Source organism: Solea senegalensis, linkage group LG13 (genome assembly GCF_019176455.1).
Source record: "Solea senegalensis isolate Sse05_10M linkage group LG13, IFAPA_SoseM_1, whole genome shotgun sequence".
Classification (NCBI taxonomy): Eukaryota; Metazoa; Chordata; class Actinopteri; order Pleuronectiformes; family Soleidae; genus Solea; species Solea senegalensis.
In genome coordinates, this window is record NC_058033.1 from 12,248,889 (window position 1) to 12,267,153 (window position 18,265).

Below are 18,265 nucleotides of genomic sequence, written 5' to 3' on the forward strand. Positions count from 1 at the left end.
ATTTAATATACTTTTATATTAAAGTGTTGAAATTACACACTTCTATTTTTAGAATTATTCAGCCTTATGAGGTTTAGACAAGAAATCAAACATCTACAAATCAAAACACTTTCTGACCACAAGGGGGAACCAAACCTCTATTTTCAAGTCAGTGCAACCAACACAATCTTTACAGTAATTTTGTTTAGTTTCATTTTTTCTTTCAGCCAAGTACACATGTGGAGATAGAACCAGCTCTCTTATTTTCCATGCGCTGCCTACGATTAGGAAAACACCACATTAGAGCAAGTGGTAAAAATAATTTCATTTTATTATATTTTACAAAAGAAATACAAAGTCGCTGAAGCACAAACTACACAGGCTGTGTAATGTCCATGGACAAACACAATAAATAGAATATAAAACATCACACAACACAAAAGCATACTTGTTGGTCAACATTAGACAACAAAAAGTCAAGTGAGTCCAAAATGATGGATGTTGAAGTGTAACAGGTCTGTTGACATTTCCAGTAAAACATAAGAGGAAAATAGACAACCAAAAACAGAACAGCCCGAATAGAATCACAGGTCCAGGCTTGTTTCCACAGTATAATCACACACACAGCATTCATATTTGAAGCACAACTACAAAAAAAGACTGAAGAGAAACTAGAAACCTGCATCAAGGACCACTACTCTGATTACTCTCAAACACCAAAGAACCATTTTCTAAATAAAACCAAGACAAAAGTTAAATGGAGCAAAATCTTTTAACTTTCAACCCCAAATGGGTCAAATACATTTAATCTCTTACAAAGAGAAAGAAAAGAGATACACCCGACCATGCTGAGTGTTTCTAAATATCAATCTGATTATCACCATGTCTTTCCACACCTTTAATGCACATAGTTCTGACCTCCACTGAGGAAAACTCTACCCAATACTCTTTATACATGTCTTCTACTTAATAAGGCTTCTGATTTGTCTCTTTCTTGCATAGGATTCCTGAATTACAGTATAGAGTAACCACAACTACAAACTGTTAAAACCACCCCCACATTCTCCTTTGTCTCCCTCTGTTCAGTAATCAGGGACTTACAGAGACACAGTAGACCAAACTGTACGGTTTGTATTGCTGTGGTATCAGTTTAGACACTCGTGTAGAGTGGAGAGGGCAACACAAGTTAACACTGAACATAAAGATACTGAAAGAATCAATAAATGAAATTGTAAAAACGCACACGTTTGCTGGAGAACAAACAGTTTCCACATCAACACCTTCAGAATAAAGGTCTGTGGTACACACACTGAACCAAACAGAGGAGAAAAGTTACTACGTTTGGTTTGTATGGTAATGCATCTTCCTCCAGTAACATCATCCAAGTCCAAAACCTGGAAGTTACACGTGAAACAATACAGACTTTGGTTTGGCAGCTGTGTTTCTCCCTCTATAGCAAACTTGTGCTTCACATCTTTTAGGACAGACGACAAGCTGTTCTGTGCCTAATAACACATAAATCTCACCAGCAATAATAGTTATTCCACACCCAAAAGTTCTAAACATAATACCTCCTATTGCTAAGCTGTGCAGAAGATATTGCAATTGATATTTCCACTTTCTGCTTTCCTGTATTAGTTCAGCGACACTCCCAAAAGTCATAACATTCACAATCAAGAACCAGCTCAGCTAGTAAAATTAATTTTTCAAAGTCTCTGTTGCAATGATAACGTTTGGCTGTAACAGACTGATTTTATGACACAGTCTTTCAATGCTTTCTTAAATATTCTTACTATCAAAAGGACATGTATATCTTTCTTAATATACATAATATATAACTACGTGCATCTTCTATGGTCCACTATTTCTTGAATCTACCTGAATGGCCTGAATTTCAGAGGACTGCCTTTCAAAACCTTTGGAAGTGAGAGGACATCTAATGAGAATCAAGGATTTGTCAGTGCCTTATTAATTAAAGAATATTGTAACTCTTCCAGCCTTTAACAGCAAACCATAAAATAGCATTTTGATGAGTATGACGCAGAGCTAAAACCCATATTTGAATATGCATGGTTGACATGATCAGATGAAAAACATTAAAAATGTATCTACAAAAAATAAAGCAAAAAAAAAAAAAAAGGTTGAACTAGATGACAGCACACAAAAGAGAATAAAAGCAAGTCAGTGTAAAATGAATTAGACAAACATTTTTGTTTGTATACGTTAAAGTCAGTATTTAAGGACAATGTAAAAACATGTCCGTATCTTGTGCTGGAGCCAGGATGTTCTCAGCCTCTTCTGCTATCAACATGCATCCCAGGTTAGGACCAACAACGTTTTTTTAAACTGTACACCAACCACAACAAGATGCCATGTCAACCCAGTCCTTAATGTTGCTCTAATGCAGAGCTGATAGCTCAGAGTCAACATAGTGTCATAGCAGTCACTCTGAATACTTGAAGGCATTTTCAGCCAGTCAGCATGCTCGAGTGTTTGTCAACATCACCCCAGCTGCAGAGGCAGCCACACTGTCACTCCAGATGGCCACTGTTGTTATTGCTGCTGCCACTGCTGCTGTTGTTGTTGTTGCTGGCCTTGACCCCTGCCCTGCTAATTTGCAGCCAGGGTAACTTGGTACAGTTCTTAAAGAGCTGCTCAATGGCAATGTGTCGCACATGCAGCTCTGACGCCAATGAGTCTTTCTCCTGCACAGCCACAGTCAGCTCCTCAAAGACCTCTGTGAAGATAGAGAAAGAGACAGAAAACAGAACTAAGCATTTTCTTTCACAAACACAAGGAGAGATCATCATAAACAGCTAAACAAATGAAACACAGATGCAAAACAACAAGACAAAGAAAATCAATCTAAGTGATTAGCGAAAGAGCAGAGGGCAAAGACAACGTGACAGAAACTGAACAGTGTCTTAAACTGTCAAGGAAAATGGAGAAACATTCATGTCAAAACATGAGATATGGGAACTTTTCCAGTACGTGTAGTCCATACATATTGGGCTTGTGTGGTGTGTCAGTTACTAAAAGAACCTCCCCATCTGAGTTAAATCTTGAAAACATGCGACATCTCCTGAAGGCTGAATAAGAGATCAAGTAGTTTTTCATCTGATCACTCACAACAGTCATTCAACATTCAAAACAGTGCTGCTGCGGCACCAACATAATAAAACCTAGTAAAACGAGAGTCTGTAAGACAATTTAAAAGTAAATATCATAAAACAAGTGTTAATATTGGCAGAGAGAGTTTAGTAGAGGGAGGGATTTCCTTGGGTCATCTATTGCATATAAAACAAGTGTGTTCATCCGTGCTCGTCTGATAACAGGAGCCTGGCTGTTGAATGATGGGAGTCAGCAGATGGGCAGGGTGTGTATGAGTGAGTACTACAGTGTGCAATTCGAAACAGCTGATCACATGGAAGACAATGATGTATTGACAAGAGAGGCCTTCCAGTGTTTCGTCCCCTGCTTCACTGAGTCGGCTGTTCTGAATCAATGAGCTCACACTCAAGATGAAGTAAAAATGTGAATAAAAAAGCTCCTCCTTTCTTGAGGAGGCTGACAATTTCATGTGGCAAGAGAGAATCTTGAGTTGAACACAACAATTGCAAACGTCACTTACTTTGAATCTGTATCAGAAGTTGGGCATTCAGCTGATGGAGGTCATCAACACTCATTTTAGTTACTGTAAGAAAAAAAACTGTTTTGATTAGTATGGCAGATATTGCTTATAACTTATCAGTATGTCATCTAGCTGAAAGTTAACAGGTTTTTTGAAAATATGAGGGCAGCAGTCAAGTTTCCTCTATAATGCCGTGAGTGCTGAAGATTGATGATGAGCTAATGTAGATAAACACACAAATAGATGCAAATAGCAGACCTGTGGCATGCCTGCTATCTTTCAGCAGAGAATTTAAATTAGGGCAGTTTAGAAGGCTCTCATATTCCTCCAAGGTCTGTACTCTGTAGTCATGAGCAGCACACAAGGACAAGCTATGAGGGAGCTAAGGACATATCAAAAGTTTATATATAAATATACTTTTGTCTGGAGATACCACAATGAAGGACAGACCAAGCAACATGTACTGTAACCTCTTGTTTGTGTGTTACCATTCTGACTGCTGTCTATTAGTGAAAAAAAAAATTAGTGGTCTGCCAGTCATTTTTTTGATGTTTTGTCCACACTATCATTCAATCCAGCTAAGAAAATAAAGATATAAAATCTTATCTTAAATGTGCTCACATTCGTCTCTGCTGTGGCCCTGGCATGTATGCTGTGCCTGTCCTCCTTCTGAAGGCTGGTTCCGCCCAAGCAGGCCTCTTCTGCCATCACTGGACCAAATGTCAGACTGTGACTGCTGCAGCAGCCCAAGCTCCTCTGCTGTGTGGCACTCCAACATCCCCATAGCGTAATCAGGCAGCCCAGTAGCATTGCCTGTGTCCCAGTGGGGCGTGTAGCGGGGCACCTGGGCATCTGACTGGGGCAGCAGCTTACGGTCACCCTGCTGGCTGTAACAAAGAAGCTTGGTCCCCCGTCTGTTGAGGCAGTTGGAGGAGACAGAGTCTTTGTTCTGGGCATACTGGATGATGCGGTTCAGTTTCTGGCTGAAGGCCAGTTTCATGCCCTCGTAGGCACTTCGGGAGACCTTGGAACGTGACAGCTTCTGGTTGGCAATGAGATGACATTTCTCAAAGCAGTCTCTGTGGCCACGCAGGGACTTTGAATGCAACAAGGTCACAGAGGAGACACCTGCAATTACACAGAGAAAAAGCAATGAGAAGGTCAAAGTCGATGAAGGCAAACATACAGTGGACTCAAGAGCTGACCAAGTGAACTCACTAGGGCAAATCAATGTTAACTAGCTGGTGAAAACTGGCAGACTGACTCTGAAAGCTGCTTAGTGTGCAGTGAGCCAGTAGTGTTGAGATAGGAGGGATAGTAGATTTACCCAGTCTTAATGTAAAAATATGAAGTAGAGCTGAAACTATTCATATACTATTCAACTATTTTGATAATTGATTAATCGTTTAAAGCTTTTTTCATGTGTTTCTTTGCTCCATATAAAAAAGACAACATTAAAACTGAATAATTGTGGTTTGTGGATAAAACAAGGCATTCGAGAATGTCATCATTTCCAGGTTCGACAAACACTGATGAAAGTTTTTTAACATTTTCTGACATTTTATGGACCAAACGATTACTTGATTAATAGAGAAAATAATCGTCAGATTAATCGATTACGAAAATAATCGTTAGTTACAGCTCTAATATGAAGCATATTTTACCCAAGTAGCAGAAGCGAGGACAGTGTACAGAGTGATCTCTGTTCAAATTCTAAATTCAAATTTTTTTATTCTGCGTAATAATACACACAGCATCAGATGAACCTGGGTCTCAACAACAGGAACAATCCAACTCATCTCATTAATAAAGAAAAAAACAAAAACCAATGTCATGATATAAAAAAAAAATCCATATCACATATAATGACACTGATAATTATCAAAATAAATATCACAAAGAGTTTCAGAGTTTTACTCCTGTGTGAAAGATAAAGAAATATATTTTAATAGATATTTTACACAAGGGAAAACAATCACAGCAATTGTATTTTGACTTAAAGGGTGTTTGCACAATGCATAAACATATTGCTATATAGTGAACCTTTCTTTTATATCAAAACAGCCTCTGAGAAAAATGGGCCAGAGATTAATGAACAAAAGCTGGCTGAGGTGAAGGAGGCTAAAGTGAGAGCCTGCTGCATGGGCGTTTATGTGGTAGAGGCTGCTATTTCTCAGCAGAGAGACGCGCGTGTTGGAATCGGGGGTGAGGAGGAGTGTTACTGTCGCCTGTGTAGATTTCAAAGATCACTAAGTTTACCACACATGCCTTTTACAGACCTTTACCAGCAGACAACAAAGTCTGGTCAACAAACCATCCCCAACACCACATGAGCACAGTAAATACACACACACACACACACACACACACATTACCAAAGCCTCATAATTAGTGTTGTATACACATATACACAAGGAGCTGGGGTTTTGAGGTTTCCTTTGACAGAGGGTTGTAACTGTTGATTGCAGTAGAGGCAACTGACAACCTGTGCCTGACAGGTAATACAGGAAACACTCATATAGTTTTAGTTGAGTTCAATGTAAACCTTACATGTAGATATACGAATTGGCATTGGGTGAAAATGAGAAAGTCAAATTTATCCATTTACTTATAATAAAATAAACAGCTCTGTAATCACTTTTTAGTAGCAGCTGTACAAACGGTAATTCCCCCAAGCAACACTATAACAATTGTACTCAAGGATGAGTTGGAGAATTGTTTACTTCATCTAATGGGGGTTTTAGAGAAATTCGTTATTTTGAGCTGTACAAATAAAACTGCCTTGGGATGAGATAACATGGAAAAGAATGAGGAATAAAATCGGTTTTATCACGCATGCTGTGAGACGGTTTGTAATAGGTCTGTGTGTGCATAGTGACTAATAAGTGGCCAATTAAATATTTTAATATTGGCCGCAGGAGCTTTCTGTCAGTCAGTCATGCTATAATTTAATCAGTCTCAGTCTTCAGACTAAAACAAAAACACACTGGCTACCACTGATCTACCATGGAAATCATTGGCCCACAACCAGGGCAGGCCACCACCAGCCAAAGACCTCACTCCAGCTAAGCAGCTTAGCTCTATTGCCTTTCATGGCTGCACACAAATACTGTACATAAGTGCAGGCACACACATTATTCCCATGTTGAATCCACAGCAGTCAGCTAGAGACAGTAGACATAACAACACTGACAAGCAGTACACTTGTTTTTTCCTGCTCCTTTGTGAGGAAGTAGTCATTTTGGAGGTCATTAAGTGAAACAATGAACATAGTTCAGAGTCAAGCTTTGGTACATCAGATTAAATGTAAATATTAACACCTGGTGCCATCATTTTCAGCTGTTAAATGCTTACTCCTTGGAGAAAATACAAATAATTATATACAAATAGAATCAGGAGAGTTGGAGCCTCAAGAGAAATAGACATCAAACAAACCAGGCTTCTGGTAACAAGAAATGATGTGAGAGGAAAGCAGTGTGAAAATTCTGCTTGCAAGAACGTGATATATAACCTTCTGCATCTTTTGTTTGAGGTTAACTGAAATTGTCACAAGTGCAAGACTTAACAATGTCACAAGTTTTGGTCACAAGGGAAATGAGAAAAACAAACAAAACTCAAGAGAAAGTTGATGATGACTTTTTGCTTCGATCATTATCAATATTGAAGTAATTCAGAGAACTTGAGGCTTTAGAAATCGTCAGGCTGTCCAGACAAGACATCCCTCTGTTCCATCTCCTTCTACTCTGTATTTAGTGGTCACAGTTTTTTCTTTAACTTTAACTCAGTCTTCCTCTGTGTAGACTTGGCATTGTGTAATATCATGAAAAGAACCTAAGTTTCATACTGTGTTCTTGATCTTTATTCATGTTTCCAGAACCATTATTTTCTCCTCTCACCCCAAGTGGTCAAGGCAGATGGGTGCACATGCTGTGTGTGTGTCAAGTGTTGACTCCATGTGTGAACTGTTGTCAACCTAACCACAATTCCTATCTTGCCCTAAATTTCACCAGTTCTTCAGAAATGAGGTTCTGCCTCATTAAGACCAGGTGTCGATCTCCATGAGGACTGGTGGTCCTCACAACGTATGTGTTTATGCGAGAAAGGGCCCTGAAGAGTCAACAAATTGAAGTACAGACACACCCACATACACACAAACATATATGAGCTGACAGTTGAGAGACGGTCAAGTGGGACAGAGGTCAGCAACAGTAAGGTGTCCAACAGAGCCACATGAAAATAGACAGTGAAGAAGACTGTTCACCACAGTTTCAAGTAGGTCTATAACTCTTAGATATGTCAAACACAACTCATGCTGTACCGGTTTCATAGTTTGAAAAGCAATCAAAACATTTGTTCAACAAGGCTTTAATGTGACGTATTTGCAGGACTGACAGTTAAGTGGCTTCTTACTGAAGAGTCCTGGCATTTAATTGAGTACAGCAGCATTTAGAGTATTTTAAAGCATATATTTATGATTTTTAAAGCCAATCCCTATGTAAAACATGGCAGACACACTGCCCGTCCGTGTGAACAACACAGCTGCTCAAGATACAGCAGATACAATAAGCAACACAGCTTTCATGCACTGCACATGCACCCACTGTGGACCAACTGTCAGTACAGAGCAGCAAAAGCTGAACACACACGAAAATGAAACTCAAAAATAGGTTTCAGTCTATTCAGTCAAAGATTTGCTTCAGTCTAGACTATATCTTCAATCAATGAATTTCCTTTTTTTGCTCCCCGGTGCATCCTGCAGGGCAGGTATGTATGGGATGGTAAATTGATACTTAAACAGTCTTGCATTACAATCCAGCAAGTTTATTTGCTGACATTAGCCAGATATCACAGTCAGCCAGTCATTCCCAGAGAATGGGTCGAGACCCACAGATGAGTCACGGCAGAATAGTTTTCCAGCCAATTACAAGATTCAAGTGTATGTCTTTTAGCTGTGTTCGTTTAACAATTATATCTCTTGGAAATGTCTGGTTTACATATTCATAATAATATGTGAAATAGTGAGAAGATTATGTTGTGAATTGGGTCACATTATTAATTTCATAAAGATTGTGAAAATACACTGGTTTAGACTATGTAGTGAAGTTAGTTTAGATCTTGACATACCATAAAAACATATTTCAAGGCTACCACAACAATAATAATAATAAAAAAACCTAAGAGACAATTTATTGATATTCACTGGGCTTATGACAATTGTAAATTTTAAGAGGCTGAGAAAAAAAGGGGCTTAGCAAGGTGGACAATAAAGACAGTTCAGAAAATCTCTGGAGCTGAACTGTGAATCACACTGCTGCCACAGGCAGCACCATAATTGGGCCTCCCTATATACCCCTGGGTGAAGAGTTCACCGCCCCATGAATAAGTTGTTTATACGATAAGGCTTCAATAGGCCCTGTCGAGCAACAACCAGAATCAGCATGCACTGAATCATTCTAGCCTCTTGTTAAAGCTGTTTCCTGTTTGTTTGTTTGTTTTTTTCCACCTTGAACACAGCTGGTAATATTATCAAGCCTCAGCAAAAATTCTGCCTGCATTACATTAGTAGATTAAAGAATAGTTTTGCTGAACCGGGCTGCTCAGCACTCACATTGTCTGACAAGGAGCCGGACATGACCAACAGACCTATAAAAGGAAAACCTGTGAGAGGAAGTAACAATACTTGATCACTAGTTTAATTTCTCTCCGGTGTTTACACAGCACAACTAGCCACATCAATAGCCCCCTGTTCCTCTGCAATACATTGATTCCTATAGCTTAATAGAGAAACATTACTTCCAAGAAACAAAAACAATACCTGCTGCACTGTCTCTTGGTATTTTGGTATGAGACTGCAGCAGCCCCCTTGTTGTCTGCTGCACAGTGTTGATGCTCAGGGCTGTGTAACTGCAAGTATAGTGCACAGCCCAGATGTGTGGTTAAAAACAGAAAAGAAATGTCTGAATGTAACAAATCCCCTGTTCGGTAGATGTTGAGCATTTACAAATAAACAGCCTCAATTTCTATTTTGTGCTTTCTGATGGAACAAGTGCATACAGACCAAAGCAGTTTCCTCAGGAAACAACCACTTGGAGTTACAACAAAGGTCGCACTTCCTGAACATTCATCCTGCCCCCATACTGTATTCAGAATTGTTGCCACAGAGAGCTTTCACCACTACTGCTGCTGCTGTTCTTGTTAATACTGGGCTGAAACTGAGTCATAAAAATTGTGATCCTAGTAAACATATATAATTGGAATATGATATAGGAGACAATTTTAATGGAGCTTTAAGCCATGTTTCCACCGAGTGGAACGGTTCGGTGTGGTACAGTATGGTATGTATTTTTTTGTGTATTCTTTGGCACCCATTCTAAACAGTAACGTACCGTACTGTGCCAAACTGAACCACACATAGCATTAGTCAATGTGTAAACCTGCTTTAATTGCGCTCTATATACACTATGGTGAGATTTCTCATCTATTACATGAAAGCAATAATTGATTTATTACTTTCAGCAGTATATAACTCTTACTGGCACAGTGTTAACAGCAGTTTGTAGTCCAGTCAATCACAACACTTGCAATGCAATATATATTATTTTATTTTTTTCCAAAATCTGCTTCAACTGCTTCTAATAAATATTCAAATCCAATACAGAGCGAGAAAGGAGTTGAATATTCAGCAGCAGCAGTTCACCCTTGAGATGGCATGATTAGGAGAGGAAAAACACAGAGGTTGTGTTATTGATTGAAACCATTCTTTCTGCTCGACGATTCCTCTACTCTGCATGTGTGGTGCTTTGACTTGTTCTCTCTTCTCCTTTAATGGACGATGGTACATGATGAATGAGTACTGCAGCTATTAAGCCTGCATGAGCAGTCAGCCGGCACATGGAGGCTCAGCCTTAGTTTCATCATGCCTAAAGCAGTGACATGCAGCTTAGTAAGCCCCCTCCCGCCAACAAAACACTCAGATGCATTAGATACAAACACGTCTGCAAACATCACCACCCCAACCTCTCTTCTTCCCCCAAACCCAACAGTTATATAAAAAAACCACACCATTGCCACACAGGAACATCAAAACCTGTACCATGAACAGCATACAACCATACTAATGCAGTTTGACAGGTCTTTTCTGACAGAAACACTGTTAAAGATAGTCCCAAAAGTAACATCGATAAACTACTGCTTGATTGTGCCTTACATTAACATAGCATTCATAACACTCCTGCCTGTGTGGAGAGCTGACATGTTGTATAACTCCTTTTGAGAGATAGAGACCCTTACATTCTGAATAGGACAGGAAAATGAAGCAGTGTGTAAACAGATCCATCTAACGACATTATATTACATGTTACTTACAGACCAATCCTTTTCTGCGGCTGTTTTAATAAGTCATGGTACGTTTATAAGCCAGATGAAACCCAGGCTACAACCTTCTAACATATATGATTAATCCTCATTAAGCAAAAATAATAATGTGCTTGAAAGTACTTACTAATACAACGCACTTTTCTAAAAATGTTTGCCTGAGACTTTTACATCCCAAAAATAACATAGTGAGTAAACAATACCGACAGCATTACAGAATAAGATCTACAGTATAAATGTTTAATGCATATGCATTTTTTCCTGTTTTCAACAGAATGATACACTCCTCTGGGAGCTCCTAATCAGCTTATATGACACTGCTTTATAAGTCACACACACATACACACAGCAGAAAAAAATCATATGTGTACCAAGTGTCAAAAAAGAGGCTTATCTAAGCCCTTGTTATTTCCCATTCTTCTTCAAATTTGCCACCCATTACTTGAGAGATGAAAAAGCTTCAAACACAAGCTCTTGAGTTGGAGTGGAACGTCAGACGGTTGAATCACAAAGCCTGCTCTAGTGCATGCTTTGGTCTTGCAGGCCCATTACCCTGTATGTATCTTTTACATTGTTACTGGAAAGGATAAAATAAGTGCTTGTGGGCAGCAGTTGACTGACACATCCAAAATGTGCAAAAGGCTATCGGGCTGTATTACAGCTCCTGATAAAAGTATATATTTACAAGATAGGAACTTATGATCAAAAAAATCTATGTATGCACACTAGACTGCTTCTCTGTGAAGGTAGCCTTCACACAGCTAGAGGTAAAGATGGATTTTATCTTTGAATCCCATCAGACAGACAACAGTCTGTACATTTACATGATATTATAAAAAAATTATTGGAGTCAGACTCAAGCTGGCCTAGGTGCTCTGCGCATATGCCACAGTGCACGCCCCCAGCTTAAACCTAGAAATAATAGACAAAGTCGATACAGGAATATGACAAGTGTCAAAAACATGGCAAAAGTCAAGCCAGTAAATTTTATCTTCTTCTAATAAGCTAAGACCACAACTCGACCTAACAGTGCATGATCCTGAGTGACTATAAGGAATATGGCTGTGTATATGCATGTGTATACACAAGATTTGATAGCAACGATCAAACCAGTACTATGAATCAGTGGTGAGCAAATATGCAAAATTGTCTTACCTTCAATGCTGAGTTCAAAGCAGACATGACAGAAAGATAAGGTTCCTGTTTCTGTCTCCAGTTTGCAAACACTGCAGATATTATCATCATTCAGATCAATGCTCACAAACTGCTCCTCTTCATCCATAGTTTGTCTAGGGGGAAATAATCAGAAAAAGATAGTACATGGCTAAATAACACAAATATCAATTTTGCTAATTAGGCCACACTTACTTGCATAAAACTTGCAAAAAATGCACTTTATGGTGGCATGAGTAAGGTGAGGGGAAACCTGTGGCTCAGGCTATTTTTGGTACAGTAAAAGACACAAGTCAATGTCTCTTTCTGTAAAATATTTACTTTTACGTTATGGGTACATTACCACTCTAGCAGATAAAACAGTACAGCTGTCTGCAGATAGCACAGAACACCCTGATTTATTCAATATAGCCATTTCAGGCATGGTATCTGGAAAATGGGTGTGGGAATTCTACTTGCTGTCCACATATGGTTAATGTAAAGGAAGTCTGTTTGGGTGAGATGTTTTCACAACAGCAGGAGAATCTCCAGGAGGATCCAGGTGAGGGGAAGGAGCTAGGATAGTCGCCCATTTACTCACTGTGTATTATCCACTATGACTGCTACAGAGTTCTGTGTAGTACTCTTCTAGACTTTATCCAGAGATTAGACTAGTGAGCTGGCAGAAGACTATACAGAGAATGTCTGGAGTTACTTCTGAAGACATTTGTGTTCACACATATGGCTTGGTGCATGTATGGAAGCAGCTTGTGCCAAACAATGGTGTTGACAGGAAATAGACATCAGTCACACAAAATCTATAGCAATCAAAACAATGTAATTTAACTTTTAATTGTTTTAATTGTTGTTTTAATCTGGTTCAGCACGTGGTTGCTTTACATGTGCGATATAAATAAACTTTGACTGAAAACAATAGTTGTCTCAATGGAAATATAATAAGAGGATGTTTCAAGAAGACTGGACTTAAATTAAAAATTACAGAATGGAGACATTGTTTTATGGTGAAGTGACATGAACATGTCATTTTACATGTTTTCAGGGGTTCACCTCAAAACATTTAGAAAGAAAACATTTACATTTTTTGTGTGCTTTCCATTCTCAGTGTACATTATTTAAGCAACTCAATGTCTTGGTGTTGGGATGCAAATTTCCTAATAGCATATGTAATTGGCAAAAAGCAGAACTTACACTGTAATGAGAGTTGCTCCAATATATTTTCTCTCATAATACATGGAATATTTGTAACAGTATATCAATTATATCAAATTATCTGCAATGACTGTAGGTGTATTTGGACAACTATTGATTCTATAGCCCAATATCTTTTTAGAAATTCACATGTTCCAGTGTGAGCACACTTTGGAGAACCCAGGTCAATGTGACAACTTTATAGAAAAAAAGAAAACCATATATCAGATATAGAGGATGTAAAGTAATTAAGAGCAACGAGGTTGTAAAGACAAAAACTATGTGACACACTCTCGATAAAATGGCACCACGATAACAAAAGCTTTTCTCTGGTTGTTGTTTATGACAACATTGAGGCTTAAATGGGCTGGTCTCTTTTAGTTTGCATGTGCTTTTACCTGAACTATTCTACAAAAGATGGTCGTACATAATTATTGCAACTACTTTATATGATTTCTTATTATTTGTGTTACTTATTTTAGAAGATTTCAATATGTGTACTTAGTTTTAATCGTTTTACCTTTGTTTGGTTCATTTTGTGCTCCTGACGTTATTGTTCTACTTTGTATTGATTACTTTCATTCTCTCTTCGATGTTTTTAATGCCCAACTTGATCACGTGAACCTAAAATAAAAGTGTAGAAAATTACCTTATCTTTCTGTAGCATTACATTTTAGACAGTTATTAACCTATACCCTAGGGTTCGGTTTTCACAGTGGGTCAATAGAGCAGCTAATAATAGTAATAACGGGCTCGACTGACGACTCGAGATCCGTCTTAACTTCTCCTGTGTTGGTTCACATGTACTTAACCTTCGCCACTGCGTATATTTCTCATTGTCCGCAATTAAAATGCATTCGGGCCTGTTAAATACTACTCCGACTACAAGCTATTTGAAGTTGTCATAATAACAATTGTATACTTACTACAGGAAAATACATATGTACGTATATATAAACTGCGTGATATTCCTTTCAACAAATACCTGCTAACAAGAAGTTAAGCTAACCGCACACACAGGCATCCTCCTCCGGCTGAATCGTGACCGTTATTTGACGTAGTTCAACAGCGAGTTTTTTTCACAAAAGATGACGTGATAAATGTGAGGTAACTTGTTTTGGTATAACTCACCTTTGTACCCGGGCAGCTACAGCTTTTGTGTGAACAGCTCCTCGCGTCTCCTTCGCCTCGGTGGGCACACAAACATAACACCGCGTTGCACGTCACGGTAGAATCCAGAAAGGAGTAAAAGCTACAGGAGCCTCTCAGCGGACTGTACCACTGCCTCACCCGCGGGGGTGCAGTATAAATCAGAAGTTATTGTGAAAGTGACCGCTACCGGCAACACATAAACAAACAGCAGGCATATATTTCTAAGAAGAAATACATATAAGTATCTTATGGATATGGGTTCAGTTTGTCATACGGGTCACCAGTGTGATTAGTACCAGCACAAACACCCCTACCTTAAATGAAAGTAACTCTTCCTGGCGTCATCAAAACATTTCCACACATCAGAGGGAAAGGAAAGTAATCGAGTTCATATAAACTAATCAATGACTCAGCCACACTTGTACTTTTTCTGTAGATTTCATCTCACATGAAATGGAGACATCCAGCGAAAGATCTAGACCAGGGGTGTCAAACTCATTTTTGTTCAGGGGCCACATACAGTACAATTTTATCTCAAGTGGGCCGGACCAGTAAAAATAGTAAAATAATAGCATAATAACCTATGAACAACAAGAACTCCTTGCTTTTTCTCTCCTTTGTTTTACATTTAATGAAGGATATTTTTACAAAACATGACATTCTTGAGAAATATAAGTGCAATTTCAACAATATCGTGCCTAAATGTACTATTTACACATCAAACTGGATCTAAAATGGCACAAACATTTAGTCACAGGTATCTGGAAGAGAAAAATATTGTATTTGACATTACGTTTAGATTGTAATCGTAGTGTGAAATTTTAACAAATTCATCCTGTGGGCCGGATTGGACCCTCTGGCGGGCCGGATCTGGCCCCCGGGCCTTATGTTTGACACCCCTGATCTAGACACTAATGGTTTTGTTTAGAGGTCTGTAACTTGTGGCCAGCGGCCCTACTTACGTATTCATGCTGCCTGCCACTTAATATCAACTTTTGAGGAGTTAGTTTCTATTTCACTTTTTATATCATATGTGCGTTTTTGTTGTGAATTTTAATTGGTTTCATTTCAATAGAAATTGAAACTGAATGTGAATTTTCATCATAAAACGTTTTATTGTGATATCTATATTGTGATATCATTGATCACATGCCCATCCCTACTGAACCCCTCCTGACCAGACTAAGATGCTCAGTGGCTCGCAGGTCATTTGGGTTTGAGACCCCTGGTTTAGAAGCTTCTTTAATTCTCTGATACATTTAGGGGTAATATGTGTCATTGCTACATTAACATTAGTTAACATTAACTTTAACCTTCCTTTTACAGAGGTTTTAATAAAGGACTAGGAGTAATATGTGTCATTGCTACATTAACATTAGTTAACATTAACTTTAACCTTCCTTTTATAGAGGTTTTAATAAAGGACTTTTCCAAATAAATGATTTTACTCACACAAAATAAACAATTCTCTATTTACTAGTCCTGACTATGACTATGACTGTTGTTTCCATTACATTGCTCTGTTGTAATTATTATTATTATTATTATTATTATTATTATTATTATTATTATTATTATTATCATTATTATTATTACAACAATAATTGTAATGAAAATAGATGCTGGACTCTTGAATTGCAGCTTGAATTGCATTTCTGTATTAAACATTTAGCAGTGAAATAGTGACATCATCATCTTTGGAGCTGATACAGTACTTCCTATGCTTTTTTAAGAACATTGTTTTCCGATGTTCCTGAAAGGCCTGTGTGTGATTCCACATGAATGGAATGAGGTAAAAATTGTTTATATATGCAATTAGTGGTTGGGTGTTATATTGGGTTGTTTTCTTTCTTCATGTACCATAAGACAAGATAAAATCAGTAAAAGAGTGCAAACCTGTGCCAAAGCCGCTCAGTTTTTGTGTCTGGCTCACCAACAAAATCTAATAAGTAATTCCTTTGACAATAACCTACATCCCCTGACAATCAAATTAAAATCCATTCTATACTTTTTGAGTTATGCTGCTCACAGACAAGCGAAAAGACAAAGTCTTTTTATAACCATGCACTGAATTGATATCTTAATGGAGAGAACTTAGATTTCTATTGAAGTGAGCCATGTGCAAAACTATCTTGATGGTAGTTAGCTAATGGTTCTGTAATGGCAGACAAATTTGGACTTTACATTATACATATGTCAGGTGCACTCTTATTCAGTTCACATTAGGGCTGCAACGATTGATCAATTGATCGATTACTAAATACTGGTTAATTGCAGTTCACATACAGTTGTACATCAGAACATTAGGTCTTAAAGCCACTTTGCAACACAGTGTTTGTTATGCTGTTTTTCTTGTTATTTTGGCAGACAAGAGAAATCATACTTCCTTGCTTCACTAAATAAAATGTTCACTGAGTCCTAATTGTTTTTGGTGTTTATTCACACAGAATAGATGTTTATATCATTTATTTATCACTAGAAACATGCAAGCTGCTGAACTGAAGATCACCATAATGTCCTGGATTGTTGTGGAATGTGATGGAGAGATAAGCCTCTGTGCAAACCACAATTCAGCTGCTAAAAACACATTGCGCCATCTTTTGGCCAAAACACGATAGTGCAGCTAAAGTCAGAAATTTGAATCAAACGTAAGACTCATAACATTGATCACAGAACTAAAGCAAACATGGTTATATAAAAGTTTAAAGAATATAAACTTCTATGAAAGAAAATGTTGCACAATACTTCTTTCTATGGCAACAGGTTGTGAGTAGAATCCAGGCCACATGTTTTCTTAATAAAACCAAATAACTCAGCACCATTAGATATCTAAATATACACTATATGGACAAAAGTATTGGGACACCTGACCATTACACCAACAGGGACTGGCATGCTGTTTCTAAATACATATACTGTATTTAATACAGAGTTGGTCCCTCTTTTGCAGCTGTGTTTATATACCTTGCTCACAATCTCTGGTCCAGTTCATCACAAAGGTGCTCGATGGGGTTGAGGTCAGGACTCTGTGCAGGTCAGTCAAGTTCTTCCCCACTAAACTCATCGAACCATGTCTTTATGGTCCTTGCTTTGTGCACTGGAGCACAATCATGTTGAATCAATAGAAAAGGGCCTTTCTCAAACTGTTGCCACAAAGTTGGAAACATACTGAACAGGTGTGGTCACATACTTTTGTCCAGATCTATTTCTTTACATTTCTTTAATGTGTTAAAAAAAAGATGATCCACACACTATTAAGCAGTCGCTTAATTCCTTGGGCTGACTCTGTAATAGATTGAGTCATGACTAGTCTGACTGAATGTCTGGTCACATCCATACTTTTGATCTATTCTCTTGTATATTGACTACAAAGGCTTTCTATTCTCTTCTACTGTCTTCTACCATCACTCTGTCATCATCACCATTCTATCACCAAAATAAGCAGACATCATACAGTATTCTAAAGATCTAAAGATTGTAATCATGATCATCATCACATCAGAATATTTCAAAGGTGGAACTAACGGTGCCAACGACTGATGTCATCGAGAAACAAATCCTGACATGTCGCTGCTCTGACAGGAGGGACAATTCTGACACTGTGATACATTTTTCTTCTTGTTGTTTTTCAGGTGCTTTCCTCTTCAACTGTAGACTTTAACTGTACAACAAGTACTTCTCCAAACTGGTGTACTTTTAGATCATGGTATATCACACCATGATCTAAAATGATCACCCTGAGTTAAAGCATACATTTACAGGCTAATT

The 18,265-nt window shown here is 38.1% G+C and overlaps 1 protein-coding gene across 1 annotated transcript; it reads right to left on the bottom strand.

The window, feature by feature from the left end:
* Nucleotides 1–292: 292 nt before the first annotated feature.
* lg13h21orf91 (linkage group 13 C21orf91 homolog) lies at nucleotides 293–14,569 on the bottom strand. The gene is made up of 5 exons (XM_044042381.1): nucleotides 14,477–14,569; nucleotides 12,140–12,273; nucleotides 4,232–4,738; nucleotides 3,611–3,673; nucleotides 293–2,716 (listed from the first exon to the last, which is right to left on the bottom strand). Exons 2-5 carry the CDS (start codon nucleotides 12,264–12,266, stop codon nucleotides 2,511–2,513), a joined length of 903 nt encoding a protein of 300 aa, XP_043898316.1. The 5' UTR covers nucleotides 12,267–12,273; nucleotides 14,477–14,569; the 3' UTR covers nucleotides 293–2,510.
* Between the last annotated feature and the right edge of the window lie 3,696 nt (nucleotides 14,570–18,265).

What these genes read in the sequence shown, in the direction of transcription:
- lg13h21orf91 (XM_044042381.1), bottom strand. Translation starts at nt 12,266, where the DNA reads ATGGATGAAGAGGAGCAGTTTGTGAGCATTGATCTGAATGATGATAAT. An exon ending in CTTTGAACTCAGCATTGAAG is followed by an intron (nt 4,739 to 12,139) that starts GTAAGACAATTT and finishes GTGTAATTGCAG; the next exon opens with GTGTCTCCTCTGTGACCTTG. An exon ending in ACTTCTGATACAGATTCAAA is followed by an intron (nt 2,717 to 3,610) that starts GTAAGTGACGTT and finishes CTATCTTCACAG; the next exon opens with AGGTCTTTGAGGAGCTGACT.